This window comes from Oncorhynchus kisutch, linkage group LG28, assembly GCF_002021735.2.
Source record: "Oncorhynchus kisutch isolate 150728-3 linkage group LG28, Okis_V2, whole genome shotgun sequence".
Classification (NCBI taxonomy): domain Eukaryota; kingdom Metazoa; phylum Chordata; class Actinopteri; order Salmoniformes; family Salmonidae; genus Oncorhynchus; species Oncorhynchus kisutch.
In genome coordinates this window covers 2,246,053-2,264,144 of record NC_034201.2, presented here as the reverse complement: position 1 = coordinate 2,264,144, position 18,092 = coordinate 2,246,053, and the positions used below count along the sequence as shown (strand labels likewise).

Sequence of the window (18,092 nt, the reverse complement as noted above, 5' to 3'; positions counted from 1 at the left end):
TGGGAGACACACCAAACATGTGGAAGAAGGTGCTCTGGTCAGATGAAACCAAAATTGAACTTTTTGGCAACAATGCAAAACGTTATGTTTGGCGTAAAAGCAACACAGCTCATCACCCTGAGCACACCATCCCCACTGTCAAACATGGTGGTGGCAGCATCATGGTTTGGGCCTGCTTTTCTTCAGCAGGGACAGGGAAGATGGTTAAAATTGATGGGAAGATGGATGGAGCCAAATACAGGACCATTCTGGAAGAAAACCTGATGGAGTCTGCAAAAGACCTGAGACTGGGACGGAGATTTGTCTTCCAACAAGACAATGATCCAAAACATAAAGCAATGGAATGGTTCAAAAATAAACATATCCAGGTGTTAGAATGGCCAAGTCAAAGTCCAGACCTGAATCCAATCGAGAATCTGTGGAAAGAACTGAAAACTGCTGTTCACAAATGCTCTCCATCCAACCTCACTGAGCTCGAGCTGTTTTGCAAGGAGGAATGGGAAAAAATGTCAGTCTCTCGATGTGCAAAACTGATAGAGACATACCCCAAGCGACTTACAGCTGTAATCGCAGCAAAAGGTGGCGCTACAAAGTATTAACTTAAGGGGGCTGAATAATTTTGCACGCCCACTTCCACTTCATGATTGTGTCCCACTTGTTGTTGATTCTTCACAAAAAAATACAGTTGTATATCTTTATGTTTGAAGCCTGAAATGTGGCAAAAGGTCGCAAAGTTCAAGGGGGCCGAATACTTTCACAAGGCACTGTACATATATTACCTAAAGTAAACTGAGCCTTTGTTCATAGAAAATAAAACAAATTGGATCTAAAACGTTGTTGAAAAAAATTACAGAAAGTTTGGACGCCATCTTAATCCTTTCTCTTACATGTAAACCATTAGCAACCTTGCCAAACTCCATTAGTGACAATGGGGAAAATACCAACCAGTTTTTCACTCATTAAAACTAGAGGTCGACCGATTAATTAGGGCCGATTTCAAGTTTTCACAACAATCGGTAATCAACATTTTTGGACGCTGATTATGGCCGATTATATTGCAATCCATGAGGAGACTGCGTGGCAGGCTGACCACCTGTTACCCGTTTGCAACAAGGAGCCAAGGTAAGTTGCTAGCTAGCATTAAGCTCATCTTATAAAAAAACAATACATCTTAACATAATCACTAGTTAACTACACATGGTTGATGATATTACTAGTTTAACTAGCTTGTCCTGTGTTGCATATAATCAATGTGGTGCCTGTTAATCTATCATCGAATCACAGCTTACTTCACCAAATGGGTGATGATTTAACAAAAGTGTATTTGCGAAAAAAGCACCATCGTTGCACCAATGTATCTAACTATAGTCAGGGTATATGCAGCAGTTTGGACCGTCTGGCTCGTTGCGAACTGTGTTAAGACCATTTCTTCCTAACAAAGACCGTAATTAACTTGCCAGAATTTTACATAATTATGACATAACATTGAAGGTTGTGCAATATAACAGCAATATTTAGACTTAAAATACATAACATATTTCACTGAAAGGAGAAACGTTTAGTTTTTTAAATGATTGTTTCCGGATTTGACCATATTAATGATCTAAGGCTCGTATTTCTGTGTGTTTATTATATTAGAATTAAGTCTATGATTTTATATTTGATAGAGCAGTCTGACTGAGCGGTGCTAGGCAGCAGCAGGCTCGTAAGCATTTATTCAAACAGCACTTTCTAGCGTTTGCCAGCAGCTCTTCGCAATGCTTGAAGCACAGTGCTGTTTATGACTTCAAGCCTATCAACTCCCGAGATTAGGCTGGCAATACTATAGTGCCTATAAGAACATCCAATAGTCAACGGTACATGAAATACAAATGGTATAGAGAGAAATAGTCCTATAATAATAATAATAACAACCTATAATAATAACCTATAATATAATAACCTATAATAATAACTACAACCTAAAACTTCTTAAAACTTATTCGGTGTAGGGGGCAGTATTCGGAAGTTTGGATGACTGAGGTGTCCAAAGTAAACTACCTGTTACTCAGGCCCAGAAGCTAGGATATGCATATAATTGGTAGCATTGGATAGACAACACTCTGAAACTGTTAAAATATTGTCTGTAGGGCAATCTATCCAGGATTTTGTTTTTAGGTCATTGGACTTTTCAATGCTTTTCTATGGGAAAGTCAAATAATTAGGACCCAGATTGCAGTTCCTATGGCATCCATTTAGAAATGGTTTCATGCTTGTTTTTTTTTTAATTAAGAAGTATTCGTATTCTTTCGAAGTATCCCTTAGAAGAACTCTTGTCTTTTGGCACACGTGAATGAGTGCGCGCTCCTCGTTCTTTTTCTCTGGTATTGAACACCGTATATTCCATCTTAAATTTGATAGATTATTTACATATAAGGGTATCTGAGGTTGGATTAGAAACGTTGTTTGAATTGTTTGGACAACGTTTACAAGTAACTTTTTAGATTATTTTGTAGGCATGTTGGGCGAGTTGGAACAGGTGGATTTCTGAATCAAACGTGCCAAATAAACTGACATTTTTGGGATATAAAGAACGACTTTATTGAACAAAAAGACCATTCATTGTGTACCTGGGACCCCTTGGAATGCAAAAATATGAAGATCTTCAAAAGGTAAGTGATTTATTTTATCGATATTTTTGAGTTTTGTGACACCTGTGCAGGTTATGAATTTGTTAATGCAGGAAGTGTGTGAGGCGCTGTCCTCAGACGATCAAATGCTATGCTTTCACCGTAAAACATTTTGTAAGTCGGACAAAGCAGTTTGATTACCAAGATTCAAAGCTAAAGGATGCTGTATGACACTTGTATTTTCTTGAATGTTTAATATTACTACTTTTGTATTTTGAATTTTGCGCTCTGCAATTTCACTGGATGTTGGCCAGGTGGGACGCTACCGTCCCACCTGCCCCAAAAGAGGAATATTGAAGACTCATGTTAAAAGGAACCACCAGCTTTCATATGTTCTCATGTTCTGAGCAAGGAACTTTAAACGTTCACTTTTTTACATGGCACATATTGCACTTTTACTTTCTTCTCCAAAACTGTGTTTTTGCATTTATTTAAAACAAATTGAGCATGTTCATTATTTATTTGAGACTAAATTGATTTTATTTATGTATTATATTAAGTTAAAATAAGTGTTAATTCAGTATTGTTGTAATTGTCATTATTACAAATATATATATATATATATATAAGATTCGGCCAATTTATTGGTATCCTCTTTTTTTGGTACTCCAATAATCGGTATCGCATCTGCTTTGAAAAATCGTATTCGGTAGACAGATAATTAAACTCCCTTGAATTGCCTTTAAACATCTCCAAACTTTTGGACTATGCAATTAACCAGGTTACCTCAACATTTTGAGTCATATTTAACTTTTGCACATGATATACCTGAATTAATAGGGTAAAATGCTGAGACTGAGAAACGTTTGTTTTCATTAGTCATTCTCCAAGATGGAAGAAGAAATCAACAAGACCCTCACGATCTCAATAACACACTCCATTGATGCCACAGCTCCCCCTAGCGGCAATAATCATATACATACAGTTGAAGTCGGACGTTTACATACACTTAGGTTGGAGTCATTAAAACTCGTTTTCAACTACTCCACAAATTTCTTGTTAACAAACTATAGTTTTGGCAAGTCGGTTAGGACATCTACTTTGTGCATGACACAAGTCATTTTTCCAACAATTATTTACAGACAGATTATTTCACTGTATCACAATAACAGTGGGTCAGAAGTTGACTGTGCCTTTAAACAGCTTAGAAAATTCCAGAGAATTATGTTATGGCTTTAGAAGCTTCTGATAGGCTAACTGACATCATTTGAGTCCATTGGATGTGTACCTGTGGATGTATTTCAAGGCCTACCTTCAAACTCAGTGCCTCTTTGCTTGACATCATGGGAAAAATCAAAAGAATCTGCCAAGACCTACGCATGTCTGGTTCATCCTTGGGAGCAATTTTCAAGTGCCTGAAGGTACTACGTTCATCTGTACAAACAATAGTACGCAAGTATAAACACCATGGGACCACGCAGCCGTCATAGCGCTCAGGAAGGTGATGCGTTCTGTCTCTTTAGAGATGAACGTACTTTGGTGCGAAAAGTGAAAATCATAAATCAACCAGAACAACAGCAAAGGACTTTCTGAAGATGCTGGAGGAAACAGGTACAAAAGTATCTATATCCACAGTAAAACGAGTCCTGTATCGACATAACCTGAAATGCCGCTCAGCAAGGAATAAGCCACTGCTCCAAAACGGCCATAAAAAAAGCCAGACTACGGTTTGCAACTGCACATGGGGACAAAGATCGTGCTTTTTGGAGAAATGTCCTCTGCTCTGATGAAACAGAAATAGAACTGTTTGGCCATATTGACAATTGTTATGTTTGGAGGAAAAAGGGGGAGGCTTGCAAGCTGAAGAACACCATCCCAACCGTGAAGCACGGGGGTGGCAGCATCTTGTTGTGGGCGTGCTTTGCTGCAGGAGGGACTGGTGCACTTCACAAAATAGATGGCATCATGAGACAGGAAAATTATGTGGATATATTGAAGCATTGGTCGCAAATGGGTCTTCCAAATTGACAATGACCCCAAGCATACCTCCAAAGTTGTGGCAAAATGGCTTAACGACAACAAAGTCAAGGTATTGGAGTGGCCATCAAAGTCCTGACCTCAATCCTTTAGAAGATTTGTGGGCAGAACTGAAAAAGCGTGTGCGAGCAAGGAGGCCTACAAACCTGACTCAGTTACACCAGCTCTGTCAGGAGGAATGGGCCATAATTCACCCAACTTATTGTGGGAAGCTTGTGGAAGGCTACCCGAAATGTTTGACCCAAGATAAACAATTTAAAGGCAATGCTACCAAATACTAATTGAGTGTATGTAAACTTCTGATCCACTGGGAATGTGATGAAAGAAATAAAAGCTGAAATAATTCTCTCTACTATTATTCTGATATTTCTCATTCTTAAAATAAAGCGGTGATCGTAACTGACCCGAAAACAGGGAATTTTAACTAGGATTAAATGTCAGGAATTGTGAAAAACTGAGTTTAAATGTATTTGGCTAAGGTGTATGTAAACTCCTGTGAGGATGATGATACAATACTTGTAAATGATACAAGGCTCCATAAAATAACAAACTAAATAAAACAAAAAATATGATCATACATATTTGACTTTAATAATAATATTTTTTTATTTATTTTTTACAGAAGATCACAAGACCACCACTGCTGCCCTATATACAAAGACTTCACTGGCCACTTTAATAATGGAACACTAGTCACTTTAATAATGTGTACGTATTTTGCATTACTCATCTCATATGTACAGTGGGGCAAAAAAAGTATTTAGTCAGCCACCAATTGTGCAAGTTCTCCCACTTAAAAAGATGAGAGAGGCCTGTAATTTTCATCATAGGTACACTTCAACTATGACAGACAAAATGAGAAAAAAAATCCAGAAAATCACATTGTAGGATTTTTTATGAATTTATTTGCAAATTATGGTGGAAAATAAGTATTTGGTCACCTACAAACAAGCAAGATTTCTGGCTCTCACAGACCTGTAACTTCTTCTTTAAGAGGCTCCTCTGTCCTCCACTCGTTACCTGTATTAATGGCACCTGTTTGAACTTGTTATCCGTATAAAAGACACCTGTCCACAACCTCAAACAGTCACACTCCAAACTCCACTATGGCCAAGACCAAAGAGCTGTCAAAGGACACCAGAAACAAAATTGTAGACCTGCACCAGGCTGGGAAGACTGAATCTGCAATAGGTAAGCAGCTTGGTTTGAAACCAACTGTGGGAGCAGGAAATGGAAATGGAAGACATACAAGACCACTGATAATCTCCCTCGATCTGGGGCTCCACGCAAGATCTCACCCCGTGGGGTCAAAATGATCACAAGAACGGTGAGCAAAAATCCCAGAACCACACGGGGGGACCTAGTGAATGACCTGCAGAGAGCTGGGACCAAAGTAACAAAGCCTACCATCAGCAAGGGCATCGAAGATGAAACGTGGCTGGGTCTTTCAGCATGACAATGATCCCAAACACACTGCCCGGGCAACGAAGGAGTGGCTTTGTAAGAAGCATTTCAAGGTCCTGGAGTGGCCTAGCCAGTCTCCAGATCTCAACCCCATAGAAAATATTTGGAGGGAGTTGAAAGTCCGTGTTGCCCAGCAACAGCCCCAAAACATCACTGCTCTAGAGGAGATCTGCAAGGAGGAATGGGCCAAAATACCAGCAACAGTGTGTGAAAACTGACCTCTGTCATTGCCAACAAAGGGTACAAAGGGTATATAACAAAGTATTGAGATAAACTTTTGTTATTGACCAAATACTTATTTTCCACCATAATTTGCAAATAAATTCATTAAAAATCCTACAATGTGATTTTCTGGATTCCCCCCCCCCCCCCCTCATTTTGTCTGTCATAGTTGAAGTGTACCTATGATGAAAATTACAGGCCTCTCATCTTTTTAAGTGGGAGAACTTGCACATTTGGTGGCTGACTAAATACTTTTTTGCCCCACTGTATAAACTGTATTCTATTCTACTGTGTCTTAATCTATGGCGCTCTGACATTGCTCGTCCAAATATCTATATATTCTTAATTCCTTTACATTAGATATGTGTGTATTATGTGTATTGTTGTGAAATTGTTAGATATTACTGCACTGTTGGAGCTAGAAACACAAGCATTTCGCTACACCCGCAATAACATCTTCTAAACAAGTGTATGTGACCAATACAATTTATTTTAATATAGGCCTACACTCAGATAAAAAGGTGCTATCTACAAACTAAAAGGATTTTTCCGCTGCCCTAATAGGATAACCCTTTATGATTCCAGGTAGAACCCCTTCTAGAACCCTTTTGGGCTCTATTCCACAGAGGGTTCTACATGGAAGAACCAAAAAGTGTTCTCCTTTGCTGACAGCCAAAGAACCCTGTTGGAACCCCTTTCTCAAAAGAGTGTACTCAACAAGTTTAGCCTATTAAGTTTACACCATTTCATTCTATACTCACACATCTGCCTGGTATTCAAGATAACACGCAACATAGTACCACCACCTTTGAAGTTTTTTGTCAACCTCTGCTCAGACTTAAATAGCAGTGTTCTAAGAAGACTGTAGTGTCCCCAAACAGACACAAAAGAGACACAAGAGGGCATCCCACACTCATTTTAGATCCAAAGGGGTCTTTATTTTCATACTGTATGCTCTCACTCTCATCGCTAGCTCTTTTGCCATCTTCTCATGTATTTTCTTGGAACTCCATCCATACACACACACACACACACGCACTACAGTCGCATCTTGTTTACATTTCTCACGTTTTAGGCGTCCAGCTTTGGCCTTGGATGGATCATGCTACAATGAGATGGGCACAGAGGTACGTATGTACAGTCCTTTTCAGTGTGGCGGCAAATGAATTGAACAGGAGAATAGGATGTGGTTGCTTGTGGTGGGAGAGCAGTGTGGGTGGTGGGGGAGAACATCCACAGTGATGCTGATTGGTTGCTCTGGCTCATCACTTCTTGACTAAAATAAAAATAGATTTAGAAATTATTTTGACCTTGCCTTAGCTCAACAGCTGAAAAGCTTTTATTAACATACTTCCAGAGATAGCAAGACATTCAGTACTCACTGAATGAGGTAGCCTACCCATCCCCATTTACAAGTGAATTCATCAATTAAATAAATTATAATATAGCAGATTCAATGACATTATTACTGTAGACTATAGGCTACTCCTGTATCTACCTTGTCCAATACCGTAATCATTGAATGAAGTGCGTACCATCCACATGAACTATTTTATTTATCAATTAGATAAATAATACAAGCACATGCCGTTACATTATTGTAGAATAGGCTACTCCCGTATTCACACTATATTAGGATACCGTTATGATTTCATTGGTCTTGTCAGGCATGATTTGAAGGTCTTCGATCGAAGTTGAACGTCGTACCTCGTTCCCTTCTTCAGTGAAAAGTAGTTATGCATCCCCTATTCAATTCAGTTCGAGTGTGAAGGCCTAGTGACAGTGGAAAAATAAACCCATAGCTCCAGCACACAAGGGCATCGTCTTACAATGTAAAATATGTATATATCCTACAGCACCACGTGTGTATATTTTCATTTGAAATGTAATTCAAACATGAAATAAATTATACTAGCACATCAAATTACGTTATTTTTGTACACTAGCTTATTCCCTTATCGACATAGTAAATAATATTACCTACCTGCTTTCGACAGTACGTTATCAACTCCTTATCAACAAAAAGTCATTATTTTCTTATAAACCCAATTTGCCTTATCAACACAGTAGGCCTACATTTTTTTTTTTTTTTTTTTTTAAATTTACAGTAGGCCTAAATATATTACGATTCCTGGTGTCTGTGACGCTCGCGGTTTGGCGCGACGCAGATCCAGTGGGGAGTGTGGTGAAACAGAGATGACACAGTCTGTTCTTTTGAGCTTTGATTCAGTCTTTACCTGGCAATGTAATGTTAGGATATATAAGTTATGCTGTTACAGGAGATTTGAAGGTGTGGGACAGAGGAATGTGTAGTTTCGCCGGGAAAAGTTGTGTCAACTGTAGGGGTGTACATGTTGCTGGGGATCGGAGGTGTCCGGTGCGAGAGAGGCAGGTTGAGGTGGCCAGGGTCAGAGTAGTGCAGAAAATGTTGTATTCTGACGCAGTGAAGAAGGTACAGGAAGGTGGATCAAGAGTGAGGGATTCTGAGAGGATTCGTGTGAATAGTAGATCTGCGCCAGAACAGATGGATAGGCCAATGAGTGATCTATGTTTTAGTAAGGTTGGCTACTTAGCGTTCATAGCAATGGTTATCAACTGTACTGCTGTGATTTAACGTAAATCACAGAAAATGGATGTTGTGGTGCCATCTGCAGAGAAATACTTGAGGATACGAGATTTGACTAAAGAAGAGTTACAGAATGTGTTGAGTGGTAGTGTCCCGACCTCTCAGGTCATTGGCCTGGGGTAGGATCAGATGGGGTTAAAGTAGTGGAATAACGTGGTGGGTTTTAATGAGTGTAGGGTTAGTAAGATAATGAAAAAACATTTTGTATTGAATTTGACCCATTTTGTATCACAAAGTGTAACGGATTTATACTATAGCTCATTTGGGGCGGTAACGCAACAAATTGGATGCCAACCGCCGTTAAACTCCACCGAAGAAGAAGAAGACTACGACAAAGAAGAAGAAGAATGATTATTTCTGGCTGTAGTTGACGCATGAAGTTTCACATTTCCTCTGCTTTTTTGTTGTTGATTTTGGCAACATTCAGAAACTCGGTAACGTCACACCCAACAGTATCAGCTGTAGTGTTAACGTTGGGCTTTTATAATATTTTATCTGCAAACCAGACTAACAAAGACATATTTTCTGGCACGGATAAAAGTGCGTTTTGAAAGGATTCCACGCAATATTATTGCAAGACTATTCGCTAGCTAGATATGCGAGGATGTGTCGTTTAACTAGACACAACGTTCGCTTGCTAAACTGTACATTCTTGATGTTTTTAGATAGCGTTGCTATCTAGCTAACGTTAGCTCGCTATAGAGTCAGGCTTCCCGTGTGTGATTTCAAAGTAGTCAGATTGATTTAAATAAGTCACCAAGTTAACGTTAGCTAGTTAATGCTAAACTGCTAGTGTGAGATTACCATTGTGCAATTAGTCAACAAGCAAGTCGGCGTTAAAAGCTAGCTAGCTAACTTGGCTAGCTATATTAACGATTTATTAGCCAGTTAGTAATACAATTTAGCCTGTAGTTTATTCTTGATTATACTGTTAGTTTTGTCGTTATCATTCTTAAATATGGTAGCCTATGTCGAGGATGTGATCATGATTTTGTAATATTACGTACTTATATTGTATAACGTTGCCACAAAACTGTCGAATCACAAAATCATGATCACATTCTCGACATTGGCTACCATATTTAAGTACAGTAGCTAGAATCTGCTGCTGACATTTCAGCTAGTCAGTCATATTGTAGCTGGCTTCAGACATAGCTCGTTTGCTAATTTAATAGATTATTATAGTTTAGATTTACATTTATGGTGTGGTGATTTACTTATTAGGGAATTTATAACAGCCTGATTGAGTCATGTATTGTGGTTTGATTAATGAAGGACTGTGGTAGGCAATTAGATGTAAACATATGTTAGCAATGTCAGTGATGATTTGTGGGCTCACTTTCTTCCTGTGTCTCTGTCCTTAGCTGGCCCCACCAATCCCTACCATTATGCCTGCTCTATTAGAGAGGCCCAAACTGTCCAATGCCATGGCACGCGCCCTGCACAAGCACATCATGCGGGAGCGAGACCGCAAGAGACAAGGTAAGAAAGAACACTCTACCCAATGACACTGGGAGTTTGCAAACTCAAAAAAGTTACTGCCTATGTTTACATGCACACCGTTTTCCGGATAGTGGCTCATATCCCGCTTAAGGTCTTAATCGGGATAAGCTGTTTACATTTGATATCCTGAGTATCCCTATTCTCATGAATAAACAGGATATTCCTAACTTAAGTTCATATGGGTTAAATTGAATAGTAACTGTGATATGGGCACTGACTGTAGTCCTATAACCTCTCACATGTAACATAGTATAATATTAACACCTGCAGAATGATTCATTTCTTTCGGTGACAGATTTTCTATATATAAAAAAAGTAAGGGAAGTGCTGCTGAGGTACACAATAGTAGATTTTGGTAGACAGAAGGTGCTCTTTTGTAAAAGGGGTAAACTGGTCATCAAAAAGCTAGGAAGACCAAGGTACTCTTTAATATGATTCATTAAAATGCCTTCATTTGTGTGGCATGTTCAATGGAAACAAAGTTTTAAAACTCTGTGTTTTGGCTGCATGGCCTTCGTCAGGGAGTACAAAGGTATAATACATGTCCTCTTTTGAACATCTTTTTCAATCAACCCTAATTTGAAGAGGGAGTGGTTACATAATTAATTGGACAACACCTAGTATGCAATACTATACACATGAAAAAGTGAAATACTGTAGATGTGTTATCAAAAATGCATATCAAGGCTAGAAGCATCAGAACCCCTAGAAAGGTAGTTCTAACCTTGAATATAACTGGGCAAAGTGGAATAGGAGAGCCATCTATTTTATAGTACACTAGATAACAGCAACATGGACCACAACAGTTTAAACATAGCTGAGGGCAATAGAGCAATGTGAATCTTGTCTGGGGACAAGGAGTGGAGAAATTAGATTTCTTTCTTTCTGCGTCTCTTGATAAAATGTGAATACATGTATAATGTGTTATCTTTGACACTGTTATGCACAGTATTTCAACCACATAAAATATGTACCCAAGAGGAGCTGAAGTCTTATCAGAAAAATGTCATTTTCTCAGCTTTTCATTTCCTTAAAACCAGTCAAACTGATGACCCTAGACATTTGGTAAGATGATGTGCAAGAAGAAGGCAGACGTTTTATGTGCCCCCCAGCCGATTGTAAAAAAAAAAAAAAACGTATTTTGTACATAATGTTGCCGCTACAGTCTCGTCTTTTATGACCGAAAATAACTTCTGGACATCAGGACAGCAATTACTCACAACGGACTGGTAGAATCCATTTTTCCCTTTAACGAGTCTGACAAGGCCAACGCTAAAGGTATACGTTCTCGGGAACAGGCCCAGATCCCCATAATTTGCGTGAAGAGCAGGCTAAGAAAATTTGTCTGAAGGGCGAGCTGCCTTCTGAGAATTTGTAGATGATTGAAATAAACCCCCACTTCTTTCCATTCTGTTAGCTAACATGTGATCTTTGGACAATAAAATATATGACCTATGCGGAAGATTAAACTACCAATGGGACATTCAAAACTGTAATATTTTATCGACACCAACATACAGCTGGCTGGTTCTATGCTGCACCGGCAGGATAGAACAGCGGTGTCTGGTAAGACAAGGGGCGGAAGACTATGTATTTTTGTAAATAACAGCTGGTGCACGATATCTAAGGAAGTTTTGAGCTATTGCTCGCCTGAGGTAGAGTATCTCATGATAAACTGTAGACCACACGACATACCTAGAGTTTTCATCTGTATTTTTCATAGCTGTTTACATACTACCTCAGTCAGAAGCTGGCACTAAAGACCGCATTGAATGAGTGGTATTACGCAATAAGCAAACAAGAAAATGCTTAACCAGAGGCGGCGCTTCTAGTAGCTGGGGACTTTAAGTCACTGGCTTCATCAATAAGTGCATTGATGACGTCGTCCCCACAGTGACCGTACGTACATACCCCAACAAGAAGCCATGGATTACAGGCAACATCCTCACTGAGCTAAAGGCTAGAGCTGCCGCTTTCAAGGATTGGGACTCTAACCCGCAAGCTTATTAGACATCCCGCTATGCCCTCCAACGAACCATCAAACAGGCAAAGTGTCAATACAGGACTAAGATCGAATCATACTACACTGGCTTTGACACTCGTCGGATGTGGCAGGGCTTGCAAACCATTAGACTATAAAGGGAAGTACCACCGAGAGCTGCCCAGTGATACGAGCCTACCAGACGAGCTAAACTACTTCTATGCTCACTTCGAGGCAAATAACACTGAAACGTGCATGAGAGCACCAACTGTTCTGGAAGACTGATCACGCTCGCCGCAGCCAATTTGAGTAAGACCTTTTAACAGGTCAACATTCACAAGGCTTTGAAAGGCTGGTCATGGCTCACGTCAACACCATTCTCCCAGAAACCCTAGACCCACTCCAATTTGCATACCGCCCCAACAGATCCACAGATGATGCTGTCTCTATTGCACTCCACACTGCCCTTTCCCACCTGGACAAAAGGAACACTTATGTGAGGATGCTATTCATTGACAACAGCTCAGCGTTCAAGAACGTAGTGCCCTCAAAGCTCATCGATATGCTAAGGACCCTGGGACTAAACACCTCCCTCTGGAACTAGATCCTGGACTTCCTGACGGGCCACCCCCAGGTGGTAAGGGTAGGTAACAACACAGGGGCTCCTCAAGGGTGCGTGCTCAGTCCTCTCCTGTACTCCCCATTCACTCATGACTACATGGCCAAGCACGACTCCAACACCATCATCAAGTTTTCCGATGACACAACAGTGGTAGGCCTGATCAATGACGAGACCGCCTATAGGGAGGAGGTCAGAGACCTGGCCATTTGGTGCAAGAACAACAACCTCTCCCTCAATGTGATCAAGACAAAGGAGATGATTGTGGACTACAGGAAAAATAGGACTGAGCACTCCCCCATTCTCATCGACGGTGCGGCAGTGGAGCAAGTTGAGAGCTTCAAGTTCCTTGGTGTCCACATCCCCAACAAACTAACATGGTCCATGTTAGTGAAGAGGGCATGACAAAACCTATTCCCCCTCAGAAGACTGAAAAAAATTGGCGTGGGTCCTCAGCTCCTCAAAATGTTCCACAACTGTAACATCGAGAGCATTCTGACTGGTTGCACCACTGCCTGGTATGGCAACTGCTCGGCCTCCGTCCGCAAGACACTACAGAGAGTAGTGCGATCGGCCCACTACATCACTGGGGCCAAGCTTCCTGCCATCCAGGACTTCTATACCAGGCGGTGTCAGAGGAAGGCCCTAAAAATTGTCAATGACTCTAGCCACCATAGTCATAGACTATCTGAGTGCCAAGTCTGGGCCCGAGAGGCTTCTAAACCGCCTCTACCCCCAAGCCTTAAGATTCCTGAACACCTAATCAAATGGCCACTCAGACTATTTGATTGCCCCCCATCTTTTACGTCACTGCTGCTCTTTGTTATCATCTTTGCATAGTCACTTTAATAACTCTACCTACATTTACATATTACCTCAACTACCTCAACCAACTTTACTGCTGCTCTTTAATCACTTGTTACTTTTATTTCTTTATTCTATCCATTTAAAAAAAAAACTGCATTGTTGTTTAGGGGCTCGTAAGTAAGCATTTCACTGTAAAGGCTTCACCTGTTGTATTCTGCGCATGTGACTAAAATTTGATTCGATTTCACACAGGACAAGTCTTTCTACTGTTTTGGAGTTATTGTGTTTTCTCCCTGGTCCCTAAACAAGACAGACAACTTTACTGGTGTTAACCTTACTAGGGCAGGCGGAACCCCTTGACAACATTCCGCTGAAAAGGCAGCGCGTGAAATAAAATAAAAAGTTGTTGTTGAAATATTTAACTTTCACACATTAACAAGTCCAATACAGCAAATGAAAGAAACATCTTGTTAATCTACCCATCATTTCCGATTTCAGAAATGCTTTACAGCGAAAGCACAACATATGATTATGTTAGGTCATAGCCAAGTCAAAAAAACACAGCCATTTTCCAGTCAAAGATAGGAGTCACAAAAAGCAGAAATATAGATAAAATTAATCACTAACCTTTGATGATCTTCATCAGATGACACTCATAGGACATCATGTTACAGAAAACATGTATGTTTTGTTCGATAATGTGAATATTTATATCCAAAAATCTCAGTTTACATTGGCGCGTTACGTGCAGCAATGTTTTGATTCCAAAACATCTGGTGATTTTGCAGAAATACTCATAATAAACATTGATAAAAGATACAAGTGTTATTCACAGAATTAAAGACAGACTTCTCCTTAATGCAACCACTGTGTCAGATTTTTTAAAAACTTTACGGAAAAAGCAAAATCTGAGAACGGTGCTCGGAGCCCAATCCAGCCAGAGAAATATCCGCCATTTTGGAGTTAACAGAAGTTAGAAATAACCTTTGATGATCTTCATCAGAAGGCACTCCCATGAATCCCAGTTCACAATAAATGACTTTTGTTCCATAAAGTCCATAATTTATGGCCAAATAGCCACTTGTTGTTAGCGTGTTCAGCCCAGTAATCCATCTTCATGAGGCGTGAGCTCTTCGTCCAGACAAAAACTCGAGTTCTGTTACACGTCGTAGAAACAAGTCAAACGATGTATGGAATCAATCTTTAGGATGTTTTTAACATAAAACAATAATGTTCCAACCGGAGAATTCCTCTGCCAGACACTCTGCCAGACCACTGACTCAAACAGGTCTCCTGAGCTCGTCCTTTTATAGTAGAATCCTCATTCAAGTTTCTAAAGACGGTTGACATCTAGTGGAAGCCGTAGGAAGTGCAACTTGACTCCATAGACACTGTGTATTCGGTAGGCCAAGCTTTGAAAAACTACAAACCTCAATGTCCCACTTCCTGGTTGGATTTTTCTCAGGTTTTCACCCGCCATAAGAGTTCTGTTATACTCACAGACATCATTCAAACAGTTTTAGAAACTTCTGAGTGTTTTCTATCCAATACTAATAATACTATGCATATATTAGCATCTGGGACAGAGTAGAAGGCAGTTTACTCTGGGCACACTATTCATCCAAAAGGGAAAATGCTGCCCCCTATCCCAAAAGAGTTGACTAGATTACTAATTCATTAATTCTGTCAATGTAAGACATTCTGGTGAGCACTACATTCAGTTAGTCTTCTGGGGCAAAAAGTTATGACAAATGGCCTACCAAATTTCTGAAATTATAATATGGCCTACCAGATTTCGGGAATTATAATCAGAATTGTCTAAATTAGGGGTTAAAGTAGCCAGTAGTAAATTCATTATAATAGGCTAAGTTATTATGGTGGATTGAACTGCTCAGGTATGCTACTTTTTGAAGTGAATTGTTTGGCAATCCGATGAAAACATCACACAACACCCATGATATGCAAAACTAAGCCTGCACAGACAGCAAATATAACAGTAAACAGGGTTAGATGTTTACATTCCACAGTATCCCATCTTAGATGAGCATATACCAGGCATCTTATCTGGGTTTTTCATAACTGGGTTACAAGCTTTTGTAAACGGGATATGATGTTTGTGCGCCAACTCAAAAGCAAAATACTTGAGTATCCCGAATAATAACAGGATATTGGTGTTCATGTGAACGTGGTCATTGATACCAACTCCTGTCCTGTAAACCCCCTCATCAAACCTTGTGTCACAGAGGAGGAAGAAGTAGACAAAATGATGGAGCAGAAGCAGAAGGAGGAGGAAGAAAGGAAGAGGAAGAAAGAGGTGGAGGAGAGAATGTCTTTAGATGAGACAAAAGAGCAGGTGCGTTATTGAGATTTTTACATTGGCCAGTGCCTGCTTCTTTCTATTTCTTTTATTCAACTCCTCTTTGTTTGTCCCTCTCGCTCTGCCTTAGATCATGAAGATGGGGGAGAAGCTACAAGGGCTACAAGAGGAGAAACACCAGCTCTTCCTCCAGTTGAAGAAAGTGCTCCATGAGGAGGAGAAGAGACGGAGGAAAGAACAGAGGTAAAGGCTCTACCGGCTCTTGAATGAACATTCTGGAGGTCTTACAAACATCACTTATCCTCAGCCTTGTGGTTCCAGATCTGTATGTGCTGTCTTGACCACATCTATGGTGTGACAGCGCATACATATCTGGGACCACCAGGCCAACACATCCCCACATTCAACAGCAACCTACTTAGGTGATTGGCTTTTGATGTGAGATTCAGTCCTATTTGCTGATAGATTAGCGTTAACATTGTTACCATACACATACACACATTGTTACTACTGACTGCTAGTGTGTGACTATGGACATAATTGTTTTCTTGTAGTGATATGACAACCCTGACATCATCTACGTACCAGCCCAGCATGGCTATCCACTCAGGACAACACCTGCTCAGCATGCAAGGTAATTCACATAGATTTTATGTATCACAAGTTTGATAGTTAATACACACAAACGGTGTATTATCTTTCTCTCTGTCTCCTTCCTCTCTATATCAATGATCAGCGGGTCAAGTGAGTCACGGCCGCTCTGCTGCCCTGCTAGGAGAACGCAGTAAACAGCTCTTCCAGTCCCCTGTCCTTCCGGTGAGTGAGCAGACTTCTTAATATAAACGCATGTAAAGTGTTGGTCCCATGTTTCATGACCTGAAATAAAAGATCCCAGAAATGTTCCATATGCACAAAAAGCATATTTCTCTCTATTTTGTGCACAAATTTGTTTACATCCCTGTTAGTGAGTGTTTCTCCTTTGCCAAAATAATCCATCCACCTGACAGCTGTGGCATATTAAGAAGCTGATTGAAAAGGATGATCATTACACAGGTGCACCTTGGGCTGGGTACAATGTAAGGTTTTGTTACAAAACACAATGTCACAGATGTCTCAAGTTGAGGGAGTGTGCCAACTGCAAGAATGTTCACCAGAGCTGTTGCCAGAGAATTTAATATTAATTTCTCTTCCATAAGCTGCCTCCAACATCGTTTTTGAGAATTTGGCAGACCACGTGTAACCACGCCAGCCCAGGACCTCCACATCTGCCGCCTTCACCTGCGGGATCATCTGGGACCAGCCACCCAGACAGCTGATGAAACTGGGTTTGCACAGCCAAAGAATTTCTGCACAAACTGTCATAAACTGTCTCAGGGAAGCTCAATTGCGAGCTCGTCATCCTTACCAGGGTCTTCACCTGACTGCAGTTTGGTGTTGTAACCGAGTTCAGTGGGCATATGCTGACGTTCGATGTCCACTGGCATGCTGGAGAAGTGGATGAATCCCGCATTTAACTGTACTGGGCAGATAGCAGACAATGTGTATGGTGTCGTGTGGGTGAGCGGTTTCCTGATGTCAACATTGTAAACCGAGTGCCCCATGGTGGAGGTGGTGTTATGGAATGGGCAGGCATAAACTTCTAACAACGAACACAATTGCATTTTATCGATGTCAATTTGAATGCAGAGATACCGTGACAAGATCCTGAGGCCCATTGTCGTGCCGTTCATGCCCTGCTATCACCTGAAGTTTTAGCATGAAAATGCATAGCCCCATGTCGCAAGGATCTGTACACACTCCTGGAAGCTGAAGCTGAATATGTCCCAGTTGTTCCGAGGCCTGCACAGACATGTCACACATTGAGCATTTTTGGGATGCTCTGTATCAACGTGTATGACAGTGGGTTC

At 40.5% G+C, this 18,092-nt stretch overlaps 1 protein-coding gene across 2 annotated transcripts in view; it reads left to right on the top strand.

Annotated features, from left to right (window-relative positions):
* Positions 1–8,869: 8,869 nt before the first annotated feature.
* LOC109873032 (G protein pathway suppressor 2-like) overlaps positions 8,870–18,092 on the top strand; it is a 33,493-nt gene continuing 24,270 nt past the window's right edge. The window contains exons 1-6 of one of the 2 annotated variants that reach the window (XM_020464526.2): positions 8,870–9,392; positions 10,323–10,440; positions 16,112–16,221; positions 16,316–16,428; positions 16,740–16,819; positions 16,922–17,001. In XM_020464526.2, the coding sequence (XP_020320115.1) occupies positions 9,333–9,392; positions 10,323–10,440; positions 16,112–16,221; positions 16,316–16,428; positions 16,740–16,819; positions 16,922–17,001 (561 nt within the window). In that variant the 5' untranslated portion in view covers positions 8,870–9,332. Of the gene's footprint in view, positions 9,499–10,322; positions 10,441–16,111; positions 16,222–16,315; positions 16,429–16,739; positions 16,820–16,921; positions 17,002–18,092 lie in introns of both variants that reach the window. The other variant, XM_020464527.2, reaches the window with a different exon arrangement.